At 61.1% G+C, this 17,944-nt stretch overlaps 6 protein-coding genes across 6 annotated transcripts; 4 read left to right on the top strand and 2 right to left on the bottom strand.

The window, feature by feature from the left end:
- Positions 1-1,359: 1,359 nt before the first annotated feature.
- Positions 1,360-2,145, bottom strand: BXZ73DRAFT_41497 (uncharacterized protein; the record flags this gene model as incomplete). The annotated part of the gene is made up of 1 exon (XM_048018781.1): positions 1,360-2,145. One exon carries the CDS (start codon positions 2,143-2,145, stop codon positions 1,360-1,362), a length of 786 nt encoding a protein of 261 aa, XP_047881224.1.
- A 442-nt stretch (positions 2,146-2,587) lies between these two features.
- Positions 2,588-3,556, top strand: BXZ73DRAFT_41878 (PITH domain-containing protein; the record flags this gene model as incomplete). The annotated part of the gene is made up of 5 exons (XM_048018856.1): positions 2,588-2,670; positions 2,735-2,843; positions 2,956-3,016; positions 3,114-3,304; positions 3,377-3,556. 5 exons carry the CDS (start codon positions 2,588-2,590, stop codon positions 3,554-3,556), a joined length of 624 nt encoding a protein of 207 aa, XP_047881223.1.
- An 899-nt stretch (positions 3,557-4,455) lies between these two features.
- Positions 4,456-6,981, bottom strand: BXZ73DRAFT_88176 (kinase-like protein; the record flags this gene model as incomplete). Its single annotated transcript, XM_048024858.1, has 2 exons — positions 4,456-6,338; positions 6,396-6,981. 2 exons carry the CDS (start codon positions 6,979-6,981, stop codon positions 4,456-4,458), a joined length of 2,469 nt encoding a protein of 822 aa, XP_047881222.1.
- A 2,407-nt stretch (positions 6,982-9,388) lies between these two features.
- BXZ73DRAFT_41415 (ATP10 protein-domain-containing protein) lies at positions 9,389-10,581 on the top strand (the record flags this gene model as incomplete). Its single annotated transcript, XM_048018767.1, has 5 exons — positions 9,389-9,714; positions 9,766-9,865; positions 9,940-10,065; positions 10,114-10,304; positions 10,362-10,581. 5 exons carry the CDS (start codon positions 9,389-9,391, stop codon positions 10,579-10,581), a joined length of 963 nt encoding a protein of 320 aa, XP_047881221.1.
- Positions 10,582-11,228: 647 nt separating this feature from the next.
- Positions 11,229-13,665, top strand: BXZ73DRAFT_74923 (uncharacterized protein; the record flags this gene model as incomplete). The annotated part of the gene is made up of 6 exons (XM_048022124.1): positions 11,229-11,391; positions 11,685-12,002; positions 12,059-12,251; positions 12,302-13,196; positions 13,262-13,482; positions 13,539-13,665. 6 exons carry the CDS (start codon positions 11,229-11,231, stop codon positions 13,663-13,665), a joined length of 1,917 nt encoding a protein of 638 aa, XP_047881220.1.
- A 788-nt stretch (positions 13,666-14,453) lies between these two features.
- Positions 14,454-16,159, top strand: BXZ73DRAFT_41703 (TPT-domain-containing protein; the record flags this gene model as incomplete). Its single annotated transcript, XM_048018819.1, has 6 exons — positions 14,454-14,735; positions 15,174-15,356; positions 15,420-15,590; positions 15,642-15,805; positions 15,867-16,045; positions 16,107-16,159. 6 exons carry the CDS (start codon positions 14,454-14,456, stop codon positions 16,157-16,159), a joined length of 1,032 nt encoding a protein of 343 aa, XP_047881219.1.
- Between the last annotated feature and the right edge of the window lie 1,785 nt (positions 16,160-17,944).

The following is a 17,944-nucleotide window of genomic DNA, read 5'->3' as shown; positions in this document are numbered from 1 at the left end:
TACCGCACCCCGGCTTGTGTAGGCGGGGTAGGGTGCAGAGCGGTCCGGCCGGACGAGACCACTGACGACCGTACGCTGAGGCCTCAAGCCACAGCCTGAGTACCTTGCAAGCCGAGCCGCATCGCTAAGGCGCAACATATTTGACTCCCGCGGCTCAGACGTTGAGGGAATATCCGAACACGCCGATCGCTCCTCCTTCATACCGTTGTCTTTCAGGGCGACCCCGGGAGGAACTCTTCCAGGAAGTGTTGTGAAAGAGAAATTATGAAAGAGGGACGAGCAAGTGGCTGGAAAAATGCAGCCGGGAGGAGCCCACAGGCATGGAGGGAGGGGGTGGAGACGAGGGTGAAGAAAAGACGCAAGCAGACGAGAAACACCTACCATTCACCGCACGGCTCACGGGGCCGACAACGGGGTAGTGGTGAGCGGGATATACCGGCAGGCCATGAAACACCGAACGACGACTGGTAGAGTCGGACTGTCGACCCCGCATGATCACCGCGCTGCTGCCACCGCCAGCAGGCGCACGCGGAAGGACGGATGGCACGGCTGCTGTCCGGAGGTCCGGCTACTGTACTCCTTAAGCGTACCATGTTCTCCGCCTCGATGGTGTTGCGCTCAGCCACGCACGCAGACTCTGGTCTGCCGCGCACGGAGAGTACCACTAGGTCAGACGACCCGCGTACGCCCTGCTCTGAACAGGTCCATATACCGACCGAGGAAGAACGGGGGTGATCTCCGAACCACAAACCGGGGACGATAGTGGGGGAGGGGGAGATCTGTCAAGAAGAGTGAGTGTCGGTTCGCGAAGTGAAGACGTAGTAGGTACGGACCTGAAGTGGCAGGAGGCAAGGACAGTTCGAGGAGCGGGGCGGGTTCATATGGACTGCAGCGGTGGTCAGCCTCTAGGGAGCTGTTTGGTTCGCCTCTCGTAGCCGTCTGGGCAGCCTCCCGCGGGGAGCCGTTTAGTTCGCTCACGGACCGCACCCAGAGGATCCCGCGCACGCCACCAAGCCCGAAAAACCGATGCCAACGCCGTACATGTTCCTGTAGGCATCGTGGTGAATGAGCGCAAGCGGGGCGAGAAAGGGAGGAGAATCATACTGCACTGGCGAGGACTGGACGGGAGCAACGGCGGCCCCGCCGAGGAAAGTTCTCCGTAAGGTGGAGGACGTCGATGCATGAGCGCACCCAGAGCAGCTGTGGCAAGATACGAACTAGGTAGAAAACCACCTTATTGCCAAGACTCAGTGTCCGACTCAAACGCGTCTAGTTGCAGCAACAATCGCCCAGGGTGAGCATAGCAGTGGATTATGAAGTGACATACAGATACGAACGTCAACTGCACTGCGAAAAGCATCAGTCGTGCAGAGGCACGATTTTCCTCCCCCGCGCAAGCTCCATCTCCATCGCCGTCCTCATCGGCACCCCCTTCTCCAGCCTCTTCCCCTTCCCGCCAACCCCGTTGCCCATCATCGCCGGCATAGATCCGGGCAAGAGTAGACGCAAGGTCGCCTTCAGCACCTGGTACTTGTTCCGGCTCCCCCACACCTTCGCGCTGAGGTCCTTGATACCGAGGACGCGGCAGACCTCGTGGACGACCGGGTTGACCGCGAGGCCGAACCCGACGGGGCGAGGGCGGAGGATGATGCGCGTGGACCCGAACTTGCCGTCCATCTCCGTCCAAATCGTGCGACCCTCGAAGAGCTCGACCTGGTCCATCCTCCGAAGGGCGCGGTTGATGGCGATGTCGCGGGCCTCGGACACGCCCTCGCCTGAGGTGCCCTCGCCGATGCCGATGAAGCCGTGGCCGTTCCCGACAAGTGATGTGCAGGCCATGGACATCACCCTCCCTTTGCCGGTCTGGTGGATGACGGAGCGGATGAAGTTGACGCGAAGGACCTTCTTGGCGAGCACGCTGGTTGGATTCTGTTTGGTCGTGTCTGCCTGCTGCATTGGAGCAACCTCGCCTTTCTGGGCCTCCCGCGCGAGCTTAAAGATGGTCTCCTCGTCCCGAAGGATGACGGTGTTGGTGTAGGGTGACCACTTGGAAGGGCCGAATGTGTGTGATTCATGGGTGTCGAGGAGGATGTCGTGCTCGATGAGGTTGGGATACTGCTCACTCTCTCGGAGAGCCTCCGCCATTTGTTGCTGCTGAGCGGCTTGGTGTGCGGTCAGCACCGGTGCGGACGAGGAAGCATGTGCGGGGGTCGATACTGAGCGGGAAGGACGGATGGATGGAAGGGGGCAAGCGGACCTCCGTGAGGAGGCCGAGAGAATAGACCGAGCGACTTTTGAGTTCATGGTGTCGGAGGCCCGCGTCCCAACGACAAAGGCCTGCTTCCGGACGACGACGGGAAGGGTAGAGAGGAGGAGCGCGATGAGGAGCGCGTCGCAAGACGGCGGACAGTCGACGTTGAGCACGGAGAATGCCTCGCTGGCCAAGCGCCGTCTCACGTGAGGGAGACTCGCCGGCCCGGGACGCGCAAGCCAGGCTCAGTCCCTTGGGGTTCACAGTGGCTAGGTTGTTCGTCCCTTACCATCAACTTGACCAGCTTTCTCATCCCTTGCGACCACTTCTTCGAGTATGTCGCACGACGAAGACTCCGTCGCCGCACAGCTCACCGCGCTCGATATCGGGAACCTCTACCAATCGATCGACAAGTCCAAGTGAGCACGCCGTTCATCACCCGCGGGGTCCGTAAATCTGTGACGACGAACATGACAAGCCAAGTGTGCACGGCCTGAACCTCACCGTACCGGAGGACGCCCAGGCGCTGATAAAGTCCTGGGACGAGCGAGAAGACACCTCCCATTTCGCTGAGTCCGGTGTCGACGATCAAGTACGTTCCCCTCGTTCCATGCCCAAGCCACCGAGGGCATCACCTGCCACACGCGCTGCAGCGTAGCGGAGATTTGAGTCTGGGCACAGTGCTCACACCGACCCCGTCGCAGATCATCATACACGTCCCTTTCACACAGAACGTCCGTCTACGCTCCCTTCTTCTTAAGACAGGTGCGCCTTCCGTCTCGTTAAAGGTCCTCACGCAAATCCATCCACCCCTTCGTCCGTTTTCAGCCCATCGCAGCATCGCTGATCGTTCCCCGGACAGGCCGCGGCGAGCTCACGCCCGGGCGGTTGCGCTTATACGCCAACCGGACGAACATCGTCGACTTCGCCGAAGCCGAGGACGGCGCCACGCCGCAGCTCGACATCGCCCTGCTCGAGGGCGAGACTCAGGTGACGGAGTACCCGCTCCGCGCGGCCTCGTTCGCCAACGTGCACTCGCTGTCCCTCTTCTTCGTGCGTGTCCCCTCGTCCCCTCTGCCCTGCGCCCTGCCCGCCCGCATGCGCGCTGAAGCGACGCGGTTCCAGAGCGACGCGATCGGTGGCGACCAGCTCCGGCTGTACTTCATCGGCTTCCGCGGCGACAGCCGCTCACAGCGCAAGGAGGGCACGTCCAAGCTCGAGATCCCGGCTGCTGTCGCGCCCGATGCGAAGCTCATCGATCGCCTGCAAGAGAAGAGCGGAGGGCAGCAGACGACGGCGCGGTAGATCATGGGACTTTGTCAACACATTTTCGAGCTAATGGTATGAACCGGTGGCGTTGCATGTAGGATCGTAGGTTAGATGATTGGATCGATGTTTTGCGGGATCTCCTCGGACTGCACACGACAGGACGTGCCAACGGTCGCTGCTCGAACATCACAAGACCACAGGTTTATCATGTTTCCTGTGACGGTCAAAGTCTGAACTGTACCAGTCAAAGACGAGTCAACGTGGCCTTATTCGGGCGGTTCTCAACAACTATGTTCTGCACACCGAGACTTCGCAATTGCTTGCGGTATTGAAGCCGCCAAATTGCAGAAGAAAGGAATGGATTGGCATACTGCGGCATAAGGCATATGGGTGAGAAGAAGTGGCATGTACCGTGACAAATCGTGTCTCTAGGACGAGGTCGTGAAAGGGGCGAGAGGGTGATGATCTACAAGTGCTGCGCAGAGACCCAGTCCGAACGCTATGCTACGTGCGCATATGCGCGTACATGAACGTACACGGATCTACCGAGATAAAGATATAAAGACGAGGCAACGCCCCGTGCTTAACGATACACAAACCAAGCAGATGAAGAGATGTAGATATGCTAGACGTTACACCAGAGGGACCAGCGGGCTCGTGAGGCGTCGTGAGAAGTCGTGTAATGATATGCGATGCAACGATGCGGAGAACAATGCAGGATGGGCCAAGATGAGAGAATGATGCGCGCAGAACCAGGGACGATGAACAATGCAATGTGTGGGTGTGTATGCGGATGCGGATGCAGGGTGCGTGATGAATGCGAGGAGACTGGGAGGCAGGAAGCGGTACAAGTACAGGGATAACTTATCGATACAGATCGGTTGAGCTCACGCACGCGCGAGGCGGCCGGAAGATGTGTCCGTGAGGCGGGCTAGTCACGACGACGGGAGCACCGACGCGAACAGCTTGCCGGGCGAGAACCAGTCTCGCGCAACCCGCAGGCGCTTGCGCCGCGGCTGCGCGTCCTCAGTGAGCGTCGAGTGCTCAGGCTCCTTCGCCGCCGCGGTGGTGGCCTCGACCCGGACGTGCGTCGGCTGCACCGACTGCGGGAGGCACAGGTACGGCTGCGGCTCGGGCGACGCGCTCGTCGAGGCGGAGAAGACCCAGTTGGCGGACCCGGCGTACGCGCCCTCGGGCGCGCTCTCCGTCTGTCGCGTCTTCCCGCGCCCGCCGAGGCTGCTGCGCGCGGGCGAGCGGCGGCGGGCGGGGCGGGCGGGAGACGAGGACGAGCGGCGCGGGAAGGCGAGGCGGATCGGGCGGAGGAAGTTCGAGGCGCGGCCCTTGCGGTGGTCCGCGGCGAGCGTGCGCGAGGGGCCCGCGGTCGGCGAGAGCGGCGCGTGGGCGACGAGCGAGGGCGACGTGCGCGGGGTCGCGAGCTTGCTCGTCGATTGCGGCGTCGGCGAGGTCGTGGTCGCGGTGGACAGGTCGAAGGAGAACGCGGGCCATGCGGAGGACTCCCGCGGGGAGGACGGCCGCGTGGGCGCGGGGGTAGCCTGCACGGTGAAGAAGGAGAAAGGGGTGGCGTGGGCGATAGTCGTGGGCGACGTCGGGGTCGCGGGCTTCTGCTGCGGATTGAGCCAGTCGCAGATCCGGTTCCAGCTGTACTCGACGTCCGGAGTCGCGGCGTTCGCGGCGGGGGCGCGCCGCACCTCCTTCGCGTTGACGTCGAGCCCGAGCACCGGCGACTCGGCGCGCGCGGACGGTATCGAGCCGTACGTATCGATCTCCGGGTACTCATCTTCGTCCTCGTCCTCGTCGTCATAGTCGTCCATGATCTGGTCCTCCATCGCCGGCGTGATGACCATGTGGTCCTCGTCTCCAGGGTATGGCGAGGGCTTCGCGGTCGTGATCGCGCTGGTGACGAGGGGCGAGTACATGTCGCCCCAGTTGGACTCGAGCGCCGTGTGAAGGGAGGACGCCGTCGCGGAGAGCATCGTGACGCTGTTGTCGTAGTACTCGGGCTTGAAAGTGTCCGTGTCGACGGTGAGAACAAGCTTCGGACGCGTCGAGTGCTCGTGGTCCCACGCGTGCGGGGTCACCGGCGGTGAAGGAATAGAGGGCTCGGATGAAAGCGCAGAGTACGCGGAAGCAGGGCTGTGAACGGGAGTCTGAAGGGCGTCGAAGAGCTTCGTCGTAGTATAAACGGGGGACGCGCGTGGGCTGGGGGACATGGAACGCGAGTAGGCGGAGGCGACTCCGGAGTCATCGTCGCGCTCAGCACCAAAGGAGGCTGTCCAGGTCGACGACTCCTTGACCAGGGAGCGCTCGCGGGTGTAGACCATCTCGGCGTCGGAACCGTCGCTCCAGGTGGAAACGAGATCCTCCTGTGCCTCCTGCTGCGCGGGAGGGTCCGCAGGCTCCGGCTCAGCCTCTGCAGACGAATCGCTGTCAGCGTCGACGTTGAGACCGGCCTCCCAGGGGCAACGCGCCATGCTGTCCTCGAAGACGACGTCGGGGGAGTAGAAGTTGTCGATGGACTCCAGGAGATGGCGCATCTCGCGGAGTGTGATGCGGTGACGCCAGTCGACCTCGAGCGCGCGGACGAGAAGGAAGTTGACATCCTCGGAGATGGGGAGAACAGTGGGGAGGAAGCTGTCGGGGTTCTTCAGGTATGCCTGGAAGGTGCAGTCGTCCGCGGACGCGGACTTCCACGGATTCCGGCCGGTGATGAGGTTGACGAGGATGATGCCCAATGACCAGACGTCGTTGAAGAGGGGGGAGTAGGCGCGGTTATGCGCGAACATGCCGCCCTGGCATTCTGTAGGACAAGAAGGGTCGGTCAGACGAAGCTCGAAGGTCAGAGTACGTTACGTACCAGGACTCATGTGGTAGACGCTGCCTGTCCTGAACTCAGTGCTCACGCGGTCGGTGGTAGCGAGACCGAAGTCGGTGACGGCTAAGCGGAGGCCGTCCTCGAAGCAGAGAATGTTCTCGGGCTTGAGGTCGCGGTGATAAATACTCAGAGAATGGCAGTACTCAACCGCCTCGAGCAGTTGAAGGAAAACCTCCTTGATGAGGGCGTTATTGCCCAGATAGCGCCGCTTGTGGAGGATCTGAGTGAAGAGGTCACCGTCGGGACAGTAGTCCATGACGATGAAGGTATATTGGTAGTCCTCGATGACGCGGTGGAGCGTGACGATGTTCGGGTGGCCCGATGCGAGTTGGTGGAGGGTGATCTCGCGGATGTGTAGTTGGCGTTGTCGTGCGGAGCTGCGCTTGCTGGAATGGGGGAGGCATTTGACGGCGTAGGAAGTCGGCTTAGGGGAGTGGGTGTCGACAGCGCGGTAGACGATACCGTAGCCGCCGTAGCCGAGAATTTCGACGAGCCGCAGCGCGCCGTTGTCTATGTAGGAGCCAAGCGCTGGCGGGGCGGGCGAGGAGACGGAAGGGGAGGGGACCATGGCGTCGGAGGGCGGCGAGGAGGGGGGAAGGAGGGGGAGAGCGGAGAGCGGAGGTGTGCTCGCAGAGCGTTGAGGAAGACCCGAGGGAGGAGGGAGTGCGCGACGGAGTCTTATAGTTAGTGTGTGCAGAACGTGACAAAGGGCTGGCCGGGGCGTGCCCGCCATGAGGCAGGAAGTGATCGCCTGGGGGGGGGCAGCGGAGGAGGCGAGCCGCCCGCGGATTAAGGTGCGAAAGGAAGCGGGCGCGCCGGGCGGTCGACGATACGCTGGTGATCCTGCCCGTGTGGGCGTTCTTGCCGTACAACAGCGCTTCAAGAACGGGGTGCGCACAAGCGGCGGCGCGACGCAAATTGTGCCCCGTCGCCGCCGCTCGTTGTTGACGGACGGGCGCGGAGGTCGGATGGGCAACACATTCTGCCATTCTGTACGAGGCTGTGTGCTCTTGTGCGGTCTCTATGTGCGGGTCAGCAAGCTACGCGGAGGACAAGAGACGGAGGACGGACAATTGTGACGCCCACGCGGGGACAGGCCCAGACCCGAGATCATATCGGATGCAGACGCCGGGACGCGTGGCCGGGCCGCATCCGCATGCCCTGCACCGCATCGCCGCCCTTCGAGCTCCCGACCGTCCGAGTGCTGAGAGCAAAACGTGTTTTGGGGCCCGACGCAAGGCCGCGGAACCAGGGTGCGCACAAGCTCGGTGTGCGGCACCGCCATCGCCGGGACACCTCTCCGACGAGGCACCTGCTCGACGGATCATTCAAGCGCCCCGACAGGGACTTTCAATCCGGGTGCGGCGCATCCAGACCCTGGTTTCAAACTTCAGCTGGGTTCTCTCTGAGATCGCAAACGCTCATCTTACAGACTGAACCTGATACAAGGTCCGATAGCTGACGAAGGCTTCACTTGACCCAGAAGCATGCTGGCCGTCCCTGATGTCGTCAACGTTGACACGAGGATATGAATGGAGCACGAGCAGCTTACCGAACATCTCCGCAGATTATGACATGTCACTTGCAGGTTGTCGATGTCCCGTGAGTGCTTGCGCAACGCAACACGAAAAGATACGCTTCAGGGGCGTAATATGGCGCAGGCACATTGCCTCGTCTGGAGCATCCGGTGTACGAAAGCTGTGTTGTTGGCTGAGGATCTTCGAGCTGCGTTGATTATAAAAACAGAGTGGAATCGCTGTCGTTGAAACTTGCTTCTCGTAACGGCCTGGTAGGCGCGTAAGTAATGTCCGTCGACGCTCCTGATGGGTGTGGTTATGGCTCTGGATATCGCCCGCTCTGAAACAGCACGGTGGACAACGTTGGTCGATGGAATGTTCTTGAAGACTTCCCCCTCAAACCGAGGTGGATCTTCTCTCCCACCTCGAGTCTGGCTTAAGGTCCGAGGGCCGTCTGCGTGCGCAGACGATAAGACAGCGAGAGGGCTCTAGAAGCACCGGCATGTATCCGTATGTATCTACTGACCTGTATCGGCGTGCATCTGTGCTGCGTGTCCATCGTCAACCGTCCCTCGACCTTAGGGCCCTCGCATCCGGGGTTCCCCCGTCCCGTACTCCGTCGCCTTCCGTGTCTTCTGTGTGAGCCCGAAGCACTGACTGCTCCCGTAGACGGTCACTAGACTGGATCTCCGGATTAGAAGCGCGCGTGCGATGGAGCGAGGGCCGGGACCGTGGGGCAGGGGCAACGAACAGGGTGCATGCATTGTCACCCCCGGCGTCGCTCGCGTGGGATAGCGAGGACGCCGCAACGAGGCGGCGGGCGCTCGCGCGCACGGTGTGCATCACGGTGCGCAAACCACGCACCGGGGGGCCGGGTGCGTGCGCGCAGCGTTCGGGACTCGTGATGACGAGCGAGCCGCTCAGGCGAGAGTCGGGCAATGTGACGACGGCGAGGTGAGGGCGGACGGCGTTCCACGTCAGATGCGCCCCGTCGCACGCCGTTCGGCGCGGCATGAGGAGGGGGCGCGCCGCGCCTGGGTCCTGGGCAGTGCACTGGATGAGATGTGGGTATATGCGTCGCCACAGACTACGCACCTATGCAACGTCTACATACGCTTGCCAGCATGAGATGTGGGGCCTCAAGTGGATAGGGACACCGGTGGGCCGCAGAAAACAGTGGCTTGGTGAAGGACGGTGGCGCTCATGGGCCCATTTGGAACGATAGAGCTCCTGACGTATCCCTATGGGCGTTGACGAGAGTGACCATTGTGGTTAGAAGGATAGCTGGGATATCCGAGTAAGTACAGGGCCACGGCTCGGATGTCGACGAAGACGATTACCACGCTGCGTGGCCGAGACGCGACGCGTAGTTCACGTGACATGTGAGCATGCTCGCACGCCCTCCAGCTCACTTCTCAGAACGGTTCTCATTTCTCTTCAGATTCCAGTCGTTGAGCCATGCGCTCGGCTCTCCTTCGTATCCGCCCACGCACTTTTCCAGTATGCGCCTCTCCGTCTGTCTCAGCTCGCCGCTTCCTCTCCACCACTTCACCGCGTCGCGCAGAGGAGCCCTCAACTTCTGCTTCTCCGGCCACTCCGCCACCGCTCACAAAAGAGGAGAAAGGAAAGGCAAAGGAGGTTCCTGAGGCAAAGAACGACGATCTACCCCTGCTTCAGCGTCCTTTGGGGGTGAATAAGAAGCCCGAAACGAAAACCAGCAGGTGGGAGACGACGAGGGACAAGTATCTTCACAAGGACCAGCTTTTACAGGAAAGGCATCATCTGTACGTTCATCCTATTGAGTTTGTGGGCCCTCGTCCATTTACATGACGCAGCGCGAAGGAAGCAACGCGAGGGTATTGGTCGGACCTGAGTAGAACGAAGAATCATGGAGGAAAGACGTGGATCGCGCCCAAGGTCATGATTCGAGAAGACGTACGTCATGTCTCTTGTCGAGCGCACCTTGTGACATGCCAAACCGTGCGGTGTGCTAAGACAATACAACACAGAAAGCACTGTTCTTTCCGGATATTAGTGGGACACCATTAGCGGGAACAGGAGAGAAGGTCCATACAACAGACCTGCTCGCCGGCAAGGTCTCAATTGTCTCGCTTCTCACCACAAGAGTCTCCGAAGTATGTTTTTACCCACTTGTGTTGCGCACCTTCTGACCCCCGCTCTAGGTACAGTCCGCACAATTCGTGGAACCCACATTGGCCGCGCATTCGTCCAACCCCATGTTTCAGCATGTGCAGATCAACTTGCAGGACAATAGAATGAAGACGTTCCTCATCTCCATGTTCGTGTCCGGCATTCGGAAATCAGTATCGCCAGAGTACTGGCCAACATACCTGGTTTCCAGCCAGCATATGGAGTACGTGCTTCCTTCCCATAAACGTTTAGGCCAAGTCTTGACAATAATGCGGACAAGGTACTTGAGAGACCCGCTGGGTATCAATAACAAGGTGGTGGGGTACGTCTACCTGGTAGATCCCAACCTGAAGATTCGCTGGGCTGCCTGCGCAGATCCGAAGGAAGAGGAGGTCGCTGCCCTGCAAACGTGCGCAACCGTACTACTGAACAGGGTATCACCACCGTCATCCTCGGAGCAGGCAGAAAAGCCATTGTCCCCGAAGACGGCGACTGTGTAGGGATGGATGGGAGTGAGCCGTCGCGGAGCTGATCGACGTGCGCCCCGAGTCGTTTCCTTACTACAGCCATCCGGACACTGAAACGTCGGCGGCTCCAGTAGTCCAACGATACCTGCATGTATTCAGAGCTGTGACGCCCGTAGATCTAACTAGAGCATCTTATTCACTGCCTGCTGGGTTTATCAAGCGACAGATGCGAACCTTCGTGAGTGGAAGATGGGGATGGCACAGTCCAGCTCGCCTGAGAACCGCAGATCTCAGTGACGTGAGAGACGCGCCGCTTTCGAGCATGCCGCCACCACTGGGCGCTGAGCCGAGGCCACAGATGCGTTCAGCGGGCTCGCTTCCCTCTCATCCTCCACGTCGCACGTCCCCGGCTGCTGTCTACGTTCGCCGCACCTAATCGTCTTCTTCGCGTTGTTTGTGCGCCCTCACATAGTCTCGGCTCACCCTATTCCCGCCTGCTCCACTAGCTCTGCCACGCGAGATCACTTCAAGCATTCATATCACCCTCTCTCACACGCTCTAGCGACAATCCCGTCCTCGCTTCAACCTCACCTCCACCGCTGCGCTGGCCACCGTATTCTGCCCTGCGGTCTCAAGTGTCAAGCAAGTAGCGGCCGACTCGGGCACCTGGGCTCAGCATCATGCCTCCAAAACGCACATGGACCGCGGCGCCGACGCGTCGGGAATTCACGCTCACCCTCTTCGCCCTCACCGTCTTTGTGCTCTCCTACAACCTAGAAGCCACGCTCGGGCTGGCGGGCGTGCGCCCGCAGAAGCTATCGTCGTCGTACCTTCTGAGTATAGGTGAGTGTATGCACTTCGTGTCATTTCGTGCGGTGGGGCCGTGTTGCTAGCTCCTGGAGGACCGCTGGGGACCCGTTGGGACGACGGGCTGCGTGGGTAGGTCTGGTCGCTGCGGTCTCCATCTCCTCGGCTATTGGGTGGGGGCGCAGCATTCTCTCAGATGGTCGAGCAAACGCACCCGTCGGACGTCACGTCCACCCCTGCCTCGGGAGCGTTCATCGAGCCGTCCAATGTCCCTCGGGCCCCTTCTGTTAGTCACCTCTATCTCCGACGCTGACCATTGGACCCCCCAGGTCTCGGCACGAAAGACCCAGGTTTCGACGAGGACGGGCGGAGACCGAAGCAATGGAGAGACAAACTCGAGGACATGATTGTCGGAGACTGGGAATGGCGTGAGGGCGAAGTGTCAGGAGAAGGCCGCGGACATCCCACGTCGTCAGGCAAGGGCCGGTACGCGATGCTCTACGACTTTGGTGGGAAGCAGCACCACGGCCGCGCGCGGGACCTCGGGGACAGGGGCGTCAGTCTGAGCACAGGCGTGACGGTGCAGGACCAGTTCGTGCGGTGGGGGAATGAGGTCCCGCAGACCAAGTTCGTAGCACATACACCCGGTGCGTCATTGCCCTCGTCCTCCGTATTTGTGTCTGGGCTGACTGGGCGATTCAAGGATTCTCAATACTGGAGAACGTGGTCGCCGTGAACGGCACGCTCTTCGTCGTCGCAGACGACTGGGCCAAGGTTCCCCAGCTTGGCGACATTGCGTCGTCTTCGTCAGACGCCTCGCGACCGCCACAGATTCGAGATTGGCACATGCTGACCTCGAGGGACGCAAACATCTGGTTCGGCCCGTACGCAGCGAAGTGAGTGGTGCATGCCTTTGTCTGAGCTTTTTGGCCTCATACGTGATCAGAATCCACGGCACATCATGGATGCAGCTAGGGTCCGCCGAGTCGCAAGACGCATACACCCTCTTCTCCCTCTTCCGCACGCAAGCATCACTCGCCTCATCCGGCTCTGTCATCTCGCACCGCTCCGTGCACAACAAGCATGGCCTTCCCTCCTCCGCGGCAGCACATACATCCGATGTCCCGGCCCCCCTCCGGCTCGTCTTCCCCCGTATCCCCACATTCTCCACGCCTAGCGTTCTCCCTCCGGGCGACCAGGACCCCAAGGTGCATCCGCTCCCCCGTGAACGCGCATATACTGGCGTACACCCTCTCCTCGCCAAAGCCGTCTTTCCCACCGTCGGGATGTGGTTCGAGGAAGACTGGAAGGACCTCGCAGACATGCACGTCCCCTTCCTCCTCGAACGCGTCGTGGTCGCTGACCGCGGCGCTGCGGAGCGCGGTCGCGACACTTGGGCGGCCCCGCGCGCCTTCAGCGAACCCATCTCTGTCTCGGACGAGGAGAAAGCCGGGTTGGCTAAGCGCGCGGAAGGTGGGAGCATCGCCGGGGCCCCTGCATGGGCAGCGCCGTTGGTCGCACTTCCGGCGCCGCAGGACTGGTGGGCGCCGGCGCGTTCCGCGCTCCTGCGTTACCTGCACGTCACGGACGACGATGCGACGAGCGCGGGCGGGTTTTGGGGGCGCCAGGAGAGGAAGCCGGTCGTGACGTTTGTCTCGATGCGCGACATGCCTGCAGGCGCGGGCCCGCGGCTGAGCGCGGGGGACGAGGACAAACTTGTGCAGGGGCTGCGCAGGATGGAGCGCGACGGCGCGCTGGAGGCGGTCCATGTGGTGAGGGGCAATGGGAGTGTGCCGGCGCTGGAGTGGACAGAGCGGATGGGCGCGTTCGCGAAGTCGTCGGTGAGTGGCCCGGTCGTGGGCGAACGAGCGGGGCGCGTGCTCATCGATATCGCTTGGCTTTTCAGATCGTGCTGGGTTCATACGGACCACAGCTCGCGGACAGCGTGTTCATGCGTGCGCCGGTCGCAGAGAGCGTCTCGAGCGCGGCGAGCGGGAAGACGGCAGATGCGGCTAAGGTCGTGCCCCCGCTGCTGATGGAGTTCTTCCCGCCGGGCGTGTTCGTGCGCGAGCAGCAGTTCGCGATGGAGACGCTCGGGATGGACTACATCGCCTGGTGGAATGGAAGGTGCGCGGTTCTGTCTTCGGTGGTCTGCACCCGCTGCTGACGCTCGGCCGGGACAGGAAATTTTCGTCGGGGGACCTGCCGTCGGTCATCCCCCCAACGGTGGCGGGAGACCAGCACGTCCCTCTCGACGTCGATGCCGTTCTGCAGGCCGTGCGCAAAGAGGCGGCGCGCCGACACTCGTGAGGCGCCGCTGGATGTACGCTACAACGCTTCATTCCTCCCCTCGGACATCACGCATGCACGGGGCTTTAATCGCACGTATTTACGCACACCTGATTTTGATTTCGAGATGTCCAGCTACATAGATTGGATCAGATCCACATCCGTCGCCAGCGTAGGAATGGCTATGTCCTTAGATCAGACTACACCGCGCATTACTTATCTCACATCTAGACCGCGGAGCCGCATGTAATGACTATATCACCTTGAGGCACGGACGCGCGAGACGCATGCCTTTCGTTCGTTGAACCAACTGATAAAAAGAACGTAGGCGGTCGGTTGCAGCGCCCGGAGCTCGAATACACAATGGATATCTCCACATCTGAACTCGATGTCATTCGCACGCGGTCTGGTCTTTCTATCCCCGCGGATGTATCATTGTGAGAACAACGGTACTCACTTGGTTTCTATCCTAGAAGTGGTGGGCAGCATAGGATTGTGTCGGTTTAATCTGAGGCAGATAAGCCGAGGCTAGGAGTATGTGTCCTAGCGGATATCTTGCTCGCGGCGGGCGGGCGGGCGGAGGCGGGAGCGTGGGAGCGCGGCGGAGGACACAAAGCGGGCGGCGGAGGCGCCGATGGTCTGCAACTCTCTTCGACGCCCCCGCCTTGCTCCCTGTCCGGTCCCCGACCCTAGTCTCTCCTTTTCTCCGCCTTCTATCGCCTCTCTTCACCCCCTTCACGACCCCCGACCCCCTTATCTTACCCGCGCACTCCTCGCCGCCCGCCGTCAAGTCCACACTCCCCTCCACGATGCCTTACGACGAGAAGTCGACCGGAACTGCCGAGGAGCAGGGTCAGATGCTCGACGTACACGAGAAGCACACCGGCGACCTCCTGCCCTCCCCAGTCTCCGCGACGGCGCCGCGCCCTGGCGCGGGCAACAGCAAAGCGGCCCCGAAGCTCTCCGCGTCGATGATTATCCCCGTCTGGATCGCACTCTCCTCCGCGGTGATCATCTACAACAACTACCTGTACAACACCCTCCAGTTCCGCTTCCCCGTCTTCCTCGTCACCTGGCATCTGACCTTTGCCGTGAGTACCACGTCTCGTTTCTTCTGCGCGCCCCATCTCGCGCTTGCGCGCCCCGCCTCTCGGCTTGGCGGTCCCCGCTGGCAATTTCGGCCCCCATCCGCCGAGCGCCAAGGCGCCATCCGCGTCCAGCCCCACCTCCGCGACCGACACGAGATGGGTCCGACTGTCCCGTTGGCGGACTCTCGCCTTCAGCCTGGCGGGCTGGTCCGGACGAGGCGGCCTTGCGCGGACTCTCCATTCGGCATCGGGGCCGAAGTCATCGGCTTCCGGTGTGGGTGGCCCGCGCGACCACAGCCAGAGCTGCCGGCCGACGTCATGCGTGCGACGGGGCGGGCGGGGGCCTGGGTTTGGTAGCGGGGTGCGCGAGCCGCCTGGTGCCCGCGTACACTTCGCGGGTCTGGGGACGGAGAATGTTGAGCTGAGCTGATCGTCTTGCAGGCCATTGGCACCCGCGTACTGGCGCGGACAACACACCTCCTCGATGGCGCGAAGGACGTGAACATGTCGAAAGACATGTTCCTCCGGAGTATCCTCCCCATCGGCCTCCTCTTCAGTGCTTCTCTTATTCTTAGCAACACGGCGTACCTCTATCTCTCAGTAGCATACATCCAGATGCTCAAGGTGCGTCCCCCATCCCAAAAAACCGCTGGACGACTGCTCACGCACATGCCTGATCGAACGCAGGCGTTCGTACCAGTTGCTATCCTGCTCATCTCGTGGACATTCCGGATCCACGACCCCAGCAAGCGCCTTGCGGTGATCGTCTTTATGATCTCGGCCGGTGTTGCCCTCGCGTCGCATGGTGAATTGCGCTTCAACCTCACTGGCTTCCTCATCCAGGCCGCCGCGGTTGTCGTAAGTTGTTTTCCTTGATGGGCTAGACCGCCTCTGACGAATAATGGACAGTTCGAGGCATCTCGTCTTGTCATGATTGAGATCCTCCTCCACGGCCTCAAGATGAACCCGCTGGTCTCGCTTCACTACTATGCGCCCGTTTGCGCGCTCATCAACCTCGCCGTCCTTCCCTTCACCGAGGGTCTGGCGCCGTTCTACGAGATCATGCGCGTTGGGTCCGTCACTCCCTCGACGTCGATATGCAGTGCAGCGCTAATCGTCATCCTCCGTCCGCAGCCCGCTCGTTCTCCTCTTGAACGCCATGGTCGCATTCTTCCTCAATGTCGCCGCCGTCTTTCTCGTCAGCGCCGGGTCCGGTCTTGTCCTCACCCTCGCGGGTGTCTTCAAGGACATCCTGCTTATCACCGGCTCCGTGCTCATCTTCGGCGCGATGATCACCCCCACACAAGTCGTCGGTGAGTCCTCGTCTTGTCCGTTTAGGCTTCTGGGGCCCTCCGTGCTCACGCCTGCCACCAGGCTACTCGATCGCGCTCCTCGGTCTCATCCTCTACAAGACCGCGGGCAAGTAAGCCCGTCGCGCGTGTTGTACCAATCTTCTGTAAGGTCGGCTCCCCGCGCGTTGCGCAGGGCCCGGTTCACTCTTGCCTGCTTTTGCCTTTGGAGGACCGTCGTCGCGTGTGTTGTGTACATCCGAACTTTTACCGTTAGATGCATATATACAGCCTACTATTAGATACGAGATACGATAAGAGCAAAGACTCTTTCCATGCCGCTGCCAGCCTCGGTTCACAATTGCTCGATGTTGAGTGTTCAACGTTCAACAAGTGCGAATATAGTGCTGAGGTAATCCCCGGCTTTAGGGGGAGCGCTAGCCAGTTTGGGCGCCTCTGGATTCAACCTTGACTTCCTCCGAGACCCTGGACGTGAAGGACTACATGATCCTTGAAGTTGAAGTCCGATCTCAACTTCGCGGCGATTCTTCGGTGCTATTCCATAAATCCGACCTACATACGGGGCTAAGAAGTGTGATACAAATGTTCCGCAACGTTTCAGGCGACTCTGTTACACATTCTCTTTTCATCGCAAGCGACCGTGTCGCTGATCATTCATTCAGTCACTGAATGGTGCTGACGGTGGTCGGAGCGCCTAGACGTCTATGATGAGAGAGCCCTCGATACATAAAACAGTCGTGCCTCACCGTTGTCGAGAGTTTGGTGGGCGTATCCTCGCCAGAGCTTGCCGCCAGCTGTGTCTAGGATGACTCAACTTGGTAAGTAAAGTACGCAGCGGCTCTCAAGAGTGGGTGCTCACTCCTTTCCTGGACAGACGGTGCGAGCGGTGCTGCAGCCGCGGAGGCCAGCAGAGCGAAGACGGCGACGAAGGGGCTGAAGAACATGACGACCTAGCAGTGGAGGTGCGTGGGGAACAGGACGGTGTGGGACCTGGGTCTCTCCCCCCGAGGTCTGCTGGGTTCTTATGCCGGTCGACGTCCTGTCCTGTTCCGCATGCGCCGCCCTGGGACCTCCTCGTCGAGCTCAGAGGCGGCGCTGAGCACGGCGGCCGGGAGTTGCAGTTCCCGCGCAAGGAGGAAAAGAGACGGACGGGTTCGACGTCCCCTCGCGCCGTCCGCTCAGCTGCTCACGTCTCAGGTCTTGTTCGGGCTCTGGTTCGTGATGCAACACCTCGTGGGGGGCGCGGTTCCGAGCGGAGAACGGGGGTGCAGGATCATGGACGCGTCGACTTGGGTGGGTGACTTGCCGAGATGCGAGGGTCAGTGTGCTTTCTGACGTCGTTGCTCACAGGTCTCTCCCGAACTCACCGGTGCCGTTGGCGTACAGAACAACAAGGTGGCGAGTCTGGTGTGGTGCGTTGCGACAACGTTGCAGTAATGAGCCGAACCTCGGGCGACGTGAACCATCAGCAAAGAGACAGACTTCACTGTGGACGTCACTGCCAAGTCCCGTGCTTTTGGATGCGTTCTCGCCTCTCGGAGCCCTGACCTTTCGTCAGTTACACCAGGATGCCCAAAATGGCCCCTGCGACCTTCAACCTTGTCGCCTTCCTCTTCTCTCGCGTCCCTCCGCTGCCTATTCCGCCCCGCCTTCCCACCCAACATGCACGCAGCCGACCGGGTCCTCCCGCCTCGCACGCCGCAGCTCGCACCGCGTTGAAGCTTGAAGCTTTGAAGCTTTGAAGACCGGAAGACCGCTCGTGGCACCGTGTGGTGGCGGCCGCTGCCATACGCAGCTGCGTCGTCCCCTCTTTCTCCGGGCCCAGCCACCAACCCGCATCCTCCGCCTCGAGGTCATGTAGACCACGCACAGGTCCCCCCGAGCGTGAGCATGCACCGTACC

Source organism: Epithele typhae, assembly GCF_022376455.1.
Source record: "Epithele typhae strain CBS 203.58 chromosome Unknown BXZ73scaffold_6, whole genome shotgun sequence".
NCBI classification, from domain to species: Eukaryota; Fungi; Basidiomycota; class Agaricomycetes; order Polyporales; family Epitheliaceae; genus Epithele; species Epithele typhae.
Note: the sequence above shows the minus strand (reverse complement) of the source record. Positions and strands in the feature narration are given on the sequence as shown.